Source organism: Serinus canaria, chromosome 2 (assembly GCF_022539315.1).
Source record: "Serinus canaria isolate serCan28SL12 chromosome 2, serCan2020, whole genome shotgun sequence".
Lineage (NCBI taxonomy): Eukaryota > Metazoa > Chordata > Aves > Passeriformes > Fringillidae > Serinus > Serinus canaria.
Window position 1 is genome coordinate 128,171,737 of NC_066315.1, and position 16,108 is coordinate 128,187,844.

The 16,108-nt window shown below is 39.7% G+C and overlaps 1 protein-coding gene across 1 annotated transcript in view; it reads right to left on the reverse strand.

Annotated features, from left to right (window-relative positions):
- RAD54B (RAD54 homolog B) overlaps window positions 1–16,106 on the reverse strand; it is a 63,410-nt gene extending 47,304 nt beyond the window's left edge. The window contains exons 1-3 of the mRNA XM_009086887.4: window positions 16,005–16,106; window positions 12,926–13,079; window positions 12,091–12,262 (exon numbers count right to left, since the gene is read on the reverse strand). Of these exons, the coding sequence (XP_009085135.3) occupies window positions 12,091–12,262; window positions 12,926–13,063 (310 nt within the window). The 5' untranslated portion in view covers window positions 13,064–13,079; window positions 16,005–16,106. The remainder of the gene's footprint in view (window positions 1–12,090; window positions 12,263–12,925; window positions 13,080–16,004) is intronic.
- Between the last annotated feature and the right edge of the window lie 2 nt (window positions 16,107–16,108).

The following is a 16,108-nucleotide window of genomic DNA, read 5'->3' on the forward strand; positions in this document are numbered from 1 at the left end:
CAGCATTGAGGAGTCACAGGTGAGCCTACGCTGCACCCTCCACTGCTGGAGCAGTTGCGCAGTGCCCACCCAGACTCTTGGCTTTTTAGAGACAAAAATAAGTCAGCAATTAAAGGCTCCTCCCCACAGATAGAAAGAGCACAGATGAACAGTGTGGGGCAGAGGAACCTCAACAAACCAAATGAAAGAAACCAAGCCCTCAGTCCAGCTGCTTCCAGGCCCCAGGGGTGAGAGAGACCCAGAGTCCACAGGAGAGGCTCTCTCTAGAGCACCTCAGACACAAGGAGGGGGTTACTGGGTATGGGACTCACTGTGGGTATGGGTTACCCCACTGGGTATGGGACTCGTTGTGAGATGCCAGAAAAAAGAGTATTTTGGGAATGCAGAAGACAGTACAGGATATTTAGAGGAAGAACTGAAGGCAACACAAGGGATAGTGAACCATGAAAGTGGTTTGGGAAAGAACAAGCATAGAAGGATGCTGGGAGGAGGGGCCAGGTGTATGTAATCAGGTGGCTGCCCAGTATGGTTGTTCAGCCATGCCCAGTGCCTGAGCACTGCAGATTGTCCTGTCGGCTTGCTAAACTACATTTGTAACTGTTTTCCATTGGGTGTGACCATGTACAGAAACACAGATGCCAGCAGCTGGAGCTGTACCACCACGGGTGGCAGGGGCCCAGGGTGCCTGAGGCACCAGAAGGCAGAGGCCGGAGCCCAGGCACACGGCCCGGATACCCGTGCCAGTGTGTGACCTCGGGCAAACTCAAAGCCAGACCAGCCATGCAGAAGGCTTGGGAGCCGAGCAACCATGAGTCTGGGCCAGATGCTTCAGAGACCAGAAGGTCTGAGATTTGGCTACTGGAGGGACACCAGGACACCTGAGGCCAGGTCAGACCAGCTACCAGACAATGAGTGTTTGTCTGCCAGCTGGGAGACCAGGGGATCCAGGGACCAGTAACTGACCACAGTAAGAATTTAAGGCCTCTTGCTGGAGGATCCATGTTGTATACATAAGCATTTGCCACAAACAAGCTTTCTTCACAGTCATCCAGCGAATGGAAAGGATGAGGCCATTGAAGCTGCTAGTATTTGCGTGAGTGCTGAACATTTTGATTCTGTCTGTATAAACACATGTAGTGTGCACATGTGCCTCTTAAAGATACATCCTTGTGGTCCTGGCCATGAGGAGCTGCAGCAGTCTCCTCTACAATGGGCTACCAGATATAGCAACTCCCAATATTAGACTTATCTAAACTTGTATTACTTTATTACCTTTGTCCTTAATGTTGCTAGAGAAACTAAGTTTCCACACTAAAGTAATTATAGCAAAATACTGCTATAAAGTTTTCTTTTGAGCAAAAGCCCGATGAAATGCCTGAATTACATATTGTTCTGCATGAGTGTAAAATAACCCTTGTAAAAAATGAAGCTGGCTGCCAACCAAGATTTTTTTCCTTCCTATTTTTTTTCCTTTTTAAAATAGTTCTGCTCATCAGCCTAAGGTTATATCAGTGCTTGGATGAGAAATTACAGAATGTGAAAAGCCTGGATATTAATGATACATATAGACATCTTCAAGCTAAAACAGCAGGTGTAGCTCCAAGACAATTACAAAAACCAAAGATGTTGCCACAATGCACCCTTCATCCTACACCTTCCACCAACACGTGGACTTATGCAACACAGTGCACAGCCAGTTCAGCAAGATGATCTAGCTACAGAATAATCTATTTATTTTGCAAGCATTAGAATTTAATGTGATTTTAATAATTGGTTTAAGTCAGCATAGATATGGTACATTGTCAAAACAGTCATTTCTGCCTCCCCCCAACCGAGTCATGTTCCTGCCCCTTAACTGTGCTGTTCTGAGCACTCACAACCCTGGACATCATTTTTTTCTGAGCTGGGTTAGTTTTAATCACCTGCAGTTCCCTAATCCAGTATGCCACAGGACAAATAACTCACAGAAAAAAATATATTGAAAAAGCTTCTTCAGACTCTATTTGGATCATTGTAGGGTGAATTGCAAACCATATTCCTAAAGACTTGTATTACCACAACTGAGGGAACAGCAAACCACAGGTAGCAGGAGAGAAATTTTGCTCGCCACTGAAAAAAATAAACATATATGCACCCTTTGCATCACGTCACTGCCTTCTATACCTCCTGATTTTGCTGTGAAAAAGCCTAGAATTAATACCAGAAAATGATACAAACAGTGCATCCTGGAGAACTATAGAGAAGAATGAATAACAGCTATAATACAGTCAGGAATTGAAGTAGCCAAATCACTATGGATTGCTGAAAGAGCTCAATGGCCACGAATTTTACAAGTGATAGGTTTGTATCACAGCCACTAACTGCATCAAGTGGCCCATGCAAATTTAGACACTTTATAAGACAGAGCACTCTGAAAAGGAGAATGTCTTAAATCAGGGGAGCATTTTGGAGGAAGAGGGAGGATCTTTTGTCACACAGAAGTGAGGAAGAATCTCTCCATGACAGACTTAAAAAAAGAATCACTCAAAGGTACATGAGACAAAGGGAAAAAGACATTTGAGAAAACTGAGGATGCCCTGAGAAAGAATGTGTCTTGCAAGATGCCATTTGGAACAGAGAACAACCATGAATGTTGAAAGGAATTACACCCGTTCAAGTGATTCAGGCTGAGACCTTCTAGTGCAAAAAATATCAAATCACCAGATTGTTAAGCCCTGTGAAGGTGCTCTTCCCACAAAGTGGTAGCCCCAGGATAAGTCTGAAGGACTCCTGTGCCTACGCAAGCAAACCAGCTCTGCAGAGACCTGGGGTTAGTATGTGCAATCACCTAGGAGCCTGAAAATCCTCAAGAAGAAGAGAATGATTGCAAGATTTGAATCAAAGGTAAAATGGAACCCTGGCACCCCTGTGCTTACAAAAAACATGTAGAAAGATTCAGCAGCTAAGATAGGGTATGTTACAGATCACTGAATATACTAGGCTATTATGGCAGTGGAAACATTTGGCAAGTATCAAGGCAGTTGCTTACCCTTGCAAATGAATTTGGCAGCTGCATAAGATGAGTGTCTATAGGTAGTAAGGGCTGCAAAACTTCCATTAGGTCATCATATAGTCCTCTCTACTGACACAACAGCAAGTCATTCGATCTGCCTGTCTTTAACAGCCTGCTGAGCAAAGGGTAGATAAGAAAAAAACTTTCAACTCAGAAGGTTTCTCACAGGGACATTTGTTTCATGAGCAGTGTAAGGATTGCAGGCATTAATCACAAAGGAGAGGATTGAAGATGACAAAGTTTTGTAAACCAAAAGTTGTAATATAACTTTACGTGGAAGTTACAGTGCTTAAATACATTCACACCAGACCCTTTAGAAATAATAATTTTAGGTCATTTGTGTTTCAAATGGCTTTCTCATGTCACTTGATTTTTTTTCCTCACCTTCATCAGCACTTTCACCATCAGTTTTATACTTCATTGTTCTTATCTTTGATGTACCTGGACCTCTCAGACCACTCCTTTCCTTTCTCCTGCACAATTATTTCTAAACTTCTGTCCCGTGTAGGATGTGAGACAAATAAGGCAAAGCTTTATCTCTTTTCTTTGTCCTGCATCTATTTTTGTGATCAGCATCTAGCATGTATTAACTTCCAACCGCTAACAGTTCTTGAAACTGCTGCAAGAACAAGGGTTCCAGCCTCCTTCAGAGCTCTTATCAGCTAAAATTCCAAGCATAAAAAATAAATACAATTCTGTCCCCTCTGCTGATATAAGGGCATTCTCTCAACATTTAGCCCACTAAAATGGGGAATATAAGAATTAGACAATTAAAGGCCCTCCATGCCAAATTTTAAAGAATTTATCTTCATCTGAGCGTGCCATTCCAAGACCCACACATTCAGACCAGTAACCATCCTTCAAACTAAGTTTGGCTTAAAGCTACAGGACTCTATAATAATATGTGACTGTACAGCTCCATGAATTAGCTCTTCACTTTATAAGTTGGGTCCTTAAAAACAGAAAAGCTAAGAGCCCCATTACTTACAAATTAGGAAATGCACCCATTCCTAATACAGGCTTATACCTTCTCTGATCCTCTCTTCCAACAAGCTTTTTGATGACTAATTGAAAGCAGCTGAGAAATATAGAAAGGTTTGAAAGTATGATTTTCCCAGAATATTTTCCCTAAATTTTTCTTCACTAGCAAGACAGCCCCTAGGAACAGAAATAGTGTAAGAGAAGCCAAGTTTCTGCAAGTTTCCTGTTTTGTTCATAGAGATTAAAATTTTTGAGATTATGCTTTTAAATACTATCCTGAAAATACTACCCTGTGCACTATTCCCTGCACTTGACAGAGAAACAGTTTTCTCCATTCTTCTAATCTTGCTCAGTGGATGTTTTGAAGACAGTGAGATAACTATCTTATCATTATCTTGTTGGCTCAAGAAAAGGGATATTGTGACAAAGCTTCTGTTTGAAGGAAAACTTAAGGCCCAAAGCCAAAAGCTGGGACTGAACTCTAGTTAGGCTGACACGGCAACAAAGAGGATCCAAACAATGAACACAGCCACAGAAAGATTTGACAACCAGCTTTGAAGGCATTCAGGCCTAGTCTGTCATAATACTCATGACAGCTCAAAAAAACCCTCCCAGTTCCCTTCCGTAAGGCATTTCTTGTCCCCCCACCTCATCTTCTCTTAAGTCCCCCTTTGTATCTATTGGAGACAGGAGAGCTGGAATATGCACACTCACCAACTCACCACACTCTAAACTAGAACTTTACATAGGGTGAGAGAAAGGAAAATAAAGACATGAGAAAATGTGAATAGCCATGCATTTCTCTTTTTCGCCATCTTACATTCGTATAGCCTGGTAACAGATTTTGAAAACCAAAAGAGAAGTAAGAAGAAATTATGTGTACAGCTCCCCTCAGAATGCATGAGGGAATAGAAAGAATTATTACTGATAAACCTGAATTCTTTAAGATAATCTCTATGCAGGGTATTTTTCAAGTGCCTCATTTTTAAAGTTACAGTATTAGATAATTTCTTTTTCTGTATATTGCAGACAATATGTATGCTGTGTGCTTACATACAACTCTAGGGAGCTAAATTGTAATAAATATATTGGGATAGTAAGTCCATTTCCCAACATATCCCCCTCCCTGCCAGCCCTTGGAAAGGGGTGTTTGCTTTATTTCTGCAGTTTCCAAGCAAACCTCTCTTTTTGCATGAGTATTTATGTCTTTCTGCTTGTTTGTTTATAAATTTTTACTTTCAATAACTTAATACCTTTTTTTAAATATGCATGAAAGACTATTATCTTTACATGGAGCACAGCTTTCTTCAAGAGCAAAAAGAATCTGAAAACTTATATTTCTCATTTTAAAGAAGCAGCCACAGTTCCATTTAAGAGACAAGTTACTACTGTGAAACTTTCATTTTAATCCCTCCAATTTCCCTGGAAAATATTGAATATCTTACATCTAATGTAATTATTTTTCTTTATTTTCTGATTATGTAATACCTTTCTGATTTCTGGTTTCCTTCCCCTCTCCTTCATTATCTTCATTAGCTCAAATGCAAAGCACATTTAACTGGGGCAAATTAAAAGTACATTTCTCTGCCAATTCACTGCTCTTTTCTCCAATGTGTGAATATCCTGGTTATATCATCTATAATTACATAAAGCCTAGTTATTCATATGACAGCAAGATATGATCATACCAAATTATAAATTAACTGTGGAAATATCCCACTAGAATTATGCAAGTCTGGATTTGTTGTACAGCAGCATCGCAGACAGCTGCCCCATCCAAGAAAGCCGTTTTGCAGTTGCTGAACATTATATGAGATATTGCCTTTGGTGGTGAAGCTGCTGTAAAGTTCCTTCTTTTCATCTCATTCTTGGCTGCTAATTCTACTAGCACCGTGTAGCTCAGCACTCAGCTCGGGGGCATCCCAAATTCAAGATGAATAAACACAGTTAGGAATGTGACAACAGCCCAGGGAACACCGAGTGTCCACAATCAGCTGGGGAAACACTCGGGAAGGCCTTAAAACAGCAGCAGAGTAGAAGACATCATTTCACACCCCAAGGAAGAGCACCAAGTAAAAGGTGTTGTCTTGAGGAGATGTCAAAGAATCCCAAAGCTACAGAGCACAAAACACAAGATCCACTGTGACTGATGTATAAATGAACACTTCTGGAACCAGCATCCAATCAGATATGGACAATTTATCATACGATGTATTTACATCGTCCAGTTTTATTAGCCAGTCCCCAACTCTTGAGATGGACTGATCAAACAGGCACAGCTGGCACCTAAACAGTAAAGAAACTATCCTGAATTGAGAATAAACTTGTCTATAAATTTGTCTGTTCACTATTATAAACTATTCTTCTAGAACATTGCAGGGAGAAGGAGAACATTTTAAATCATAAAGATCTATCAGAGTAATTTGATACTATTTTGAATAAGAAATTACAACAAAATGTATAGACTTGTAAAATATTACTTGTGAACAATGCACTAATAAATTACTTACACTCAGGCATCCAGTCACATCTTAGCTGTTCTAAGATGTGCTTGGTAATTATTAAGAACTACAGATAATTATGGAATATCTTTTACCCAAAGACTTAACTACTTTACCAGCTGTTTATTAAACATTTAAAGGACACAGAACTGCAGCTACACATGCAGCTCCACCACTAAAGCAGACTGACTGAAATATCTTTTATAGTTAATCTGTGAAGTGCAGCAACAGAAATTAAATTAATACTTGCACTTTTGCAGATATCAAAGTAATTCTAGAAATAATCTGCTTCATTATGAGATGCCAGCGTGCATGTTTTTAGCTCTGTTACTAGAAACAATAAGTAGGCACTTAGACTGAAACTGGACAATATGAAAGTCCTGAAAATAAAATTTTTTAATCCTCTGATTAAAAATGACAGGATATTGATTGCTACAGTCATAAATGAACAGTGGATTTTCTCTTAATATTCACATTAATTGGTTAAAAAGACTTTATTGATATCAAGTGATAAGAAGTACCAGACAGACCTGTAACAATGTTTTAGAAAGCTGAAGGGACCACATTATGAAAAATGAAGGTTAAGTATGCAAAGCATCCAAACCTTACAGATTAATGTAGTCAGTAAACATTAACATTCCAGAGAAGATAGAGAAAATATATTCAAAACTGTATGCAAATAATAAGTACAGTTGATATTATCATAAAAGACATTCAGAAACATCTGTTTAGAGACATAGGGTGAGCACATTAACCCTGTTATGAAATACAATTATGATTTGTTCTCATTGTTAGCTCAAAGATAGTATCTGACCATGACTTCTGGCAAAGTTCCTCTTGGAAGATGCATTAGCAGACGTTAGTGATGGATGAAAAACAAGGTACTCTTGAACCAAAAACCAACCAAACAGGTGATGAGCTGTAACAGAATAAAACTCTTTATCCATTCTTTCTGTTCACCTACATCCGGTTCAAACAATGAAATCTCAGTCCCACTGGAATGCTGCGTCTAAGCGTTCAGGTGAAAGAGCTGTTCATTTCCACACACAAAATAGTAAGCCCAAAGGGCAAAACACAGCAACATTCTTCTAGATTAAAAGTACCAACAGAAAGTAAGCTGTAAACTCAGATAATGAACATAAATTAAATTATGTTTGCTTTACACAAATAAATATATGTTAAATCCTTAAATTGAAGGAAGGCAATGTGGGTAAAAAGCTTAGTTCTTGCCAATCCTGCTCACTAGCAATACTGAGGAGATACTAAGCATAGTTTAGGGATCTGCCTGTCCATTGTTTCTTCAAATTCAAGTTACTAGTATTTTCTTGTTATTGCTAATAGAACCTCAGAATGTCATGAGGACAAGTAGAAACCAAGCACTTGAGAGGTACAATAATATCCAAACACATTAATGGTTTTGTTTTCAGTTACTGGTAAATAGTTTAGGAATGTTTAAGTAATTTTCATTTTCAAAGAGCATACACTCTTAGCTGAATTTTTTGGAGGCATGTGAGAAAAAGTATTAATGACAATGTCAAATAAATCCCAAAGATCCATTGTGTGAACAAGTATTATATTCTGAATACAAAACAAAGGTACCAAAGAGATTGCCATGTTCGTTCCTCTTAAAAAGAGGCAAATACCAATTCTTAAAGGAGTAGTAAAGTTCATTTTCCTACAAGGAACATGTAACATTATTTTCCAGTACTCACAACTTATAATCACAAGTCGTAAACTGCCCAACAGTTCAAACACTCCTAAAATTACAACACATACATAGGTTTCATTCAACTATTGCTACAAACTTATTTAATGTCTCTGGAAATACCTCATCTCACAGAATTTCAGAGTTCCTCGCACTTCACTTTCATTAATGACATTTTAGTGAAAAGGGTTTTTTTAAAAGATGCTTAGAAAAACAAATATTTTTAATCCAGATATGCTATAAGTTTAAGATTGATTCCATCTACTAAAATCCTTACTTGTCTGCTCCAAGAAACGGACACCATGTGTCAGATAACTGAGTTTTGTTGGGTTTTTTGGTTTTGCTTTGTTTTTTTGGTTTTTTTTTTTTTGAAAGAATGCACAGCATTTTCAGGGCTGGGCTTCAGAATGATTAGGCCTATGAACAGTGCAGTTGTCCAATGGTTCACAGGTGTTTCAAAAGAATTTCGATGGAACCTAGGGTATTTATTTACACATTCCACTGCTGCACTGGAAACCCAAACACAGCAGCTTTCAGTGTGATGTATAACTATCAAACTATTTATCATCTGCATTAAATGATATGGAGACCAAAATAATGCATACACACAGACTTTTTCAATCTTAAAATTATTTTAATGCCCCTTTAACAGAGAAGTATGAGGCTCCAGAGACTGACAGTCAAATATAATTCCATTACAACACTGATAATAATAAAAACCCCCAACTGACTCTAGCTTTTACAACTGGTTTCCATTACTTCTGAATGTCATACCAAAGCCAGCTTTGACAAAACAATTTAACTTCACACTACAAAGAAGGTTATGATTTACATAATCAATGTAATCGCTACATTAGCTGTAATGAATAGCAGACAGAAGTGACGTAAAGGGCAGAAACTGTCTTGGAAAACCTAAGTTTTTAAAAAATTACTTAAGATTTAAGGAAGACTCAATACAGGTTTCTTTTCTCACTACAGTGCTCTCCTCACCAGTGAACCTGAAGGCAACAACTAACATTGACATTAGACTTCCTTGTTTTATAGCACATTTCATGACAGCTTTTCAAAGGCTTGCCGGGTTAGCCTCATTCTGCATGCATAGAAGGGATTTTGGCACAAAATGCCTTGTTCAGAAAGGCAACAGCACATCAACAGAAGCAGCTCACCCAGTTTCACTCCACAACTTTTTGGTTATTTTTCCAAAGTCATCACAGAGGATGCATACCAGCTGCATCCAGAGTTCATGATACAGAAAAGACATTTAGTATCTTTTTCACTTCATAACATTTTTTGCTGGAATGACTGCTGATTTCCCAGGTTATTTTGGAATTAAATCCGTTATTTATCTTTCAAGTCCACTGCTAAGCAGAACTAGCAGATACAAATTTTTGCAAATGTACCTGTAGGGAAGCAACATGTCCCATAGACACTGAAAATTTTCTTGAAGTCTAGGCATCAATGAAGTTTCAGCATGCAGCAGATAAACACAAAAGCCATAAGACAAAGACATACAAGGAAGCTGAATTTCCCCACATTAGCTCTGCCAAACAGAGTGCATACACTCTGGGTCACAAACCATGCCAGTGGCAACATCCTATCAGGGTATCACATTCCCATTTTCTGGGACTGAAATCCACAAGAGTCAATGGGAAAGGCTCTCCAAAGCACAGTACAGATTGGAGGGGGTTGCTGCCTACCAGGACCTGGAATTTGTGCAATCTCCAGATACTAGAAAGGGTTTTGATGGAGAAAAAGAGAATCAAAAACTACAAAGACACGTGAAAGAGACAGACAAAGATGGTTCAGGCAGGAACAAGCATGTAGCAATAAAAGGAAAAAGGCAGCCACTTTTAAACAGCTGAAGGTCAGTAAGCTTCCTCAGCAATGCACTACATCCTATGGCCAGACCAAGTCCCATCTTCCTACTAAACTACATTTCTAAATATTTTCCCAGGTGAAAGCTGGAGTTGGGACAGTTTACAGAGCTCAGGTACCTGATATGTCAGCTAGTAGAGAGTCTAGAGACCAAGTACACTGCCTGGATATACTGGTGAAATTGCTAACAAACAACAACATGGACTAGTTGGCAAGTAGGATAAGAAGCTTGGAAGCCAAATACTGGAGCAGCCATGAGTCTGGGCCAGATATTGGAGAGACCAGAGGGTCTGAAACTTGACTATTGCCGGGACCAAAAAGTCCATGCAAGTTACTCAAGAAACCAGGACATCTTGGGGGTTGGCTCCTGGTTAAGTTCTACCAGCCAGAAATGTTTGTACATGTGCATGTCTTGGGCACAAGGCAACTGGGAGATCATTGAATTCAGGAGCTCACCACTAAGTAGACCAGGTGGCTAAGACAAGTTACTGGTGGGAGCCCCAAAGTGTTCTTGTACCTGTGGGAGCGCAGGTCTGGGTACCAGGAGCTGGACTGGGAGCTGTGGGCCTCTGTGGCTGATGTGCCACAGCTGGGGTGTCCAACAAATCAAGGAGCCAGATACTGAACAGACTGAGTGTGTAAGGTCAGTTGCTAGAGGGATCTAAATTCTCTGTGTGCATGTGTATTTACATATAAATACATTTGTATTCATTTGTTTTTCCACAAACAGGCTTTCACCCCAAGCCGTCAGAGAAGGGAAGGGATGTGTCCATGGGCACTGCTTATGCTTGCCTGAGTGCTGTGTTCCATATCTGTGTTGGCCTATGTGACCAGTCGTGTGTATGTGTATATAGGACATATGTGTGCCTACTGGGAATAATTCCCTTCTGCGAATTAGCCTCACTATTGGCTGGACCTTGGGACACACAGCTATGTCAGTTTTGCTTCAAAGAGGCTTCAAGTTTTAAGAGGACTTATAACAAACAAATTTAATTTAAATGAAACTGTTAAAGCCTTCCAGTAATTCAAGGTGATAAGAGGCCCTGAAATGCTCTTTTAAAACTTCATGCACTCCACAAAGTATTATTAATTAAATGAACCTTAAGCCATTATTATCAGTGTAATTAATTACAAAGATACAACAGTGAAATAACTCTAAGACAGGTGTTTAAAATGCTTGAGCTGGCTCCAAAAGGAGCAGTTTTCATCCATCAATGTTAGCAATCCAGTTCAAGTGCCAGGCTTTCAAGATGTACTTGGCTCCTGAGGTCATACACTTGCATTCACACAACATAGAACTGTGCTGCCTCTGTGGTCAGGGCACACCAAGACTGGGAAATGAAGACACTCAACCCCACAATGTTGTTCAGGTCCATCCAATTTCATTTGCTATAGCTCAGACACTTCAATGTCTTTGCAGTGCTTACTACCCTGGTTTGTCAGAGGCATTAATTACCAGGGCACAGCTGATGAAGTGCACACCCACAAATGAGCAAAGCCAGTTCTGCTCTGTGGCTAAAGTTGGCTTAAACCTTAAGTGCCCACTAGAGACACTGAAGAAAAGAAAACCTCATTAATTCTGAAAAAAACCTGAATCCATTCAGAATGGTTAGCTTTCTCTGCATGAGGTCAGCAAAGTCTCCAAATTACAACACTTCCCCACTATTTAAGGTATTACAATTCTTGTATTGCACCAACTGTAGATTAGAATGAGTTGACTATAAGGTTCTTCTGGAAGACACAGACCTGAACAGCAACACTACCAACTGGCTTCCAAAACACCTTGGTTCTTTCCTGTTTTATTAAAAAATTTGTTTAACACTTGTTTATTTCACTCTATCCAGTATAACACCAAATAATGCCACCATTGCACGATGCTTATAATAGTACTTCACAAAAATTTAGTATATGCAGTCTATCATTCATAAGCTTTAAAATTCTGAAAAAAACTTAGTAAAAAAGAAAGAGCATCTTACCAGCTTTGGGCACATTTAGTGTTTTCTCTTCTGCCTTGCTACACTTGTCAATGCTTAAACATGCTTTTGTCTTTATTTTTCCAGTTGACTCTACAGACTGTGTACAATTTTCATTTTGATTCTGGATATTTATTTTAGATAGCAATGAAGCACCTCCCTCTTTCTCATCTATCTGCAAAACAGAAATAAGTTCACAATAGCATTTCCTGCATGCAGGTGAAGAAACATAGAGAAAAGAGCAACAAGAAGGGATTTCAAGACATATAAACTGTCATTATCAAATTGTTATATAAATATGTCCATCTCTGCAAAATTATATGCATCACAACAACACATGTGTGCACACAATAGCAAACACTTGTGTAAATATTCATGAATTTAGTTTAATACAAGTCTTCTGTAGATAAATAAATAAAAATTGTGCTGCTTTTCTGTGTCAGTATTAAAGGTTTCAGAGAGAGTTCCTTTGCAGCAGAACTACAACTCAGCATACTGAGACTTTACAACAAGAATCTTGGCTTTTTAACAGTTTTAACAGAAAAAAAAAAATCCAATAAAGCCCATGCCAAGATGCAATCCCCACCTCATTTACACTTGAGAATTCCATTTGGACTCAATACTGATTAATTTTATTTATTTGAAAAACATTTTTTTTGCAACCCCTCCACAGTGAGAGAAGCCTAACCTGAGAAGCAAGGTGAAAGGTACTGACAACAAAGCTGTCAAAATTTGTTCTGAATACATTTTTTAAGCAGAGACTGTTTGTGGTGAGCTCAGATGTTATCTTTTAATCACAATACTGTACAAAATACTTTTAGTACACTGTTTGGTTTACCTCCTTTGACTTAATTTCTTCGTCCATCTCCTTAGTTTCATTCTTGAGACAAACAGCAGTACATTTTCCTGGTGGTATAAACCTTGGCTTTTTGCCAGCATTTCCTAGGACTTGACTTGGAGCTGCAGATCGCCTCATATTCAGCTGTAAGGCTCTGCAGGGTGGACAGGAAGGAAGGAAGCAGATAAAGACAACTGTAGTCAGGATAGGCTTTAAATATAAAAATATATCCAGAGACAAAAGCACTATTTCAAAATATAAAGGATCATACAAGATCTTTAAATAACACTATTAATTCACAAGCATAATAAAATTTAACAAAAAGTAGTATCATTGCAATGCTTTGTTTAAGTACTAAGAAAGATCAACTACAGCAAATTCTGCAGCTGAACACCTCAATTTTCATTTAAAAAGCCACCAATGCATTTGCCAATAGCAGTAAATGCTCTGGAGATGCATGGTATAGGGCTACTTAGCAAACTTACACCTGTTTATAAAAAGAAAGACAATTTTAAGAAAACTTACTATTCTGTACAATGGAAACATAATTTTCAAAAGCCCATTATTAGTGCACAATGAACAATGAATTAGTCACAATGAATCTTGAATGTATGTCTCATACCTGGGACCAGCATTTTGCATTAAACAGTCAATTACATTGGTCATTCAGGTTCACCATAATAAGATTAACATTCAGCAGAAAATTATCACTGAATTACAGGGGATATTACTGCTCCATGCTAGGTTCACTTGAACAGTGGAAGGAATGTATTATAGATTTTCTCCTCAAAATAAAAGACCATTATTCCCCTCAGCAGCCTTAGGCAAAACCAAACATACGCCAATGTTAATATGACAAAGTTTACTTTGCAACCAATAGAAAAACTAGTTATAATCTTAATGCTTCAAAGCAGTAGACAGAAATGAAACAAAAGAAGAAAACTTCAACAGAATGACACAGCAGCCAAAATGATGAAGGCAAGCACAACTTACAGTACTGTTACAGGTTTAATTCCCCATTTACACACATTTATTTTAAATTATCCCCCCAACTACTGAGTTAAAAATAAACCATAATACAGATTGCAGAATCAAACTTCTGTACCATCTCAGAAGCATGTTTGCATCCTGCTGCAACAGGCTGTGTGGTTCTAGACCTTTTTTGGTGCTACTCTGCACTCCAGTGGCTTCCTGGGGCACAACCACCATTCTTCCCAAGGTTTGCACTGAAGTAGTGACAGAGCACTGCCAAAATACTTTGCAAACATGCAGAGACAGGAAGCAGGAGTACTGCTCTCTTCCCATATCTGCACAATTAGCATATATATGATGCTGTTACTAGACATAAATCTCAGGGGCAAAAGGGCCTCAACTGTTGTCACTTCCACTGTGGCTGTTATTAAAAATATAAGAAAAGAAACCTGTGTCTACAGCAGTTCACTTAAGTTTGGCTTACCTGACAACAGTTATAGCAAATTAGTTTTAATTAACCCTATGTAATAAGGGAGCAGCTTGGTTATTATAATAGGAGTATCTGTAGCGTGAAAAGCCACTGTGAACACTGCAAAGATGTCAAGAACCTTCAGGGGGAGCAGACTGCACGTGCCAGCTTCAGGTGCCATGGGAATCTGAACAAGCTCTCTAGCCAACCCTACACTGCACAGTGTAGGGAAGACAACACAGGACACCCCAGGGCTCTGCATGAGGACTGTGCATGGCGTGGCTGCAGTGCTACTCTAACTCTGCCCACTGCAATTGAGGTTCCGTGCAGAGAAGCTGCACAATTCATCAATTGCACATATCCATTATTGAATTACTCTGCTTCCTAAATCCACTTGGCCACTGCACTGTCATTTGGTCTAAAACCATAAGAACAAACTCATTAGGAGACCTGAAAATTACTAAGAAATTTGAAAACACCATCCTTGATAACTCAGTACCTTCACTGTTACCATATTACCTACTTGCAACTACAAAGACCCTTATGGATTTGTGGGTTTTAAAATTAAACATTGCATCCAGAAATACATCTTTGTATTTTAAAATACAGGCTTTCATAAAATATTGTAAAAATATATTAAAAAATAATAAGCAAAATGTTTACATTTTGTCCCTTTATACTACTACCCACAGGAATAGAACATCAGGGATGTACAACAAACCACTGACGCCAGGCCTTTCAGATAATATCAGAGTGAGCAAGGCAAGGAACAGCTCCAGACTACAATTGAATGAAAGAAAATGCAAATATGCCCTTTCCTCAGACACAGCACCGGTATACCAGGGCACCTTGCACCTGGCTGCAGGGAAACAGCTGCAAGCAATGCAAAAAGCACTGCTCCTCACTGTTATTGGCAACCATGCCTGAGCAAACCCAGCGCAGCACAAAACCGCAGCCAAACCGTCTCATGGCTGCCTCTGCCTTGTCAGGCATTGAATTCGGTTCAGTACTTCGGTCCTAAGGGTACATTAGTAGCTGCACTGAAAATAAAATATACATACAAAGAATGTTTCAAGATTTTACACATCCAGCTCAACACGGTGTGCACGGAGCTCTGCTGAAAGCAGCCACAATGCCAATCTCGGCCCAAAATGGACAGCTGCTCCCGGAGTGTTTGAAGAGGCACTGCCGGCACAGATGCAGAGACAGAACAGGGCTGTGGGCAACTGCAGAGACGTGACACAGCATCAGCTTTTACTCAGTTAAATTGCAGGCAGCGAGTGCATCGCCTCGAACATCAATACTACTGAAAAATCGCTTCAGATCAGGAGTAGCTGTAAGGAATTTTTACAAGAGCATGTAGTGAAAGGACAAGGGGGAATAGCTTCAAACTGAGGAAGTGGGTTTACATCACATGTAATTTAAAAATTCTTCCCTCTGAGGATGATGAGGCGCTGGAACAGGCTGCCCAGAGAACTTGTGGATGCCCCATCGCTAAAGGCCAGGTTGAATGAAGCTCTGAGCAACCTGATCCAGTGAAAGATGTCCCTGCCCACGGCAGGGGGGTTGAACCAAGATCATTTGTAGGGTCTTTCCCAGGGTGGCTTCTACCAGGCCCCCCGCCCGTGGCTCCCGTACCTGCGCTCCCGCCGCCGGTCCCGCCTCTGCGCTCAATTGTCCCGCCGCGCTCTCCCGGCAGCCCCACCGGCCGCACCGCGCGTGCGCCCTGCGCAGCCTTCCCT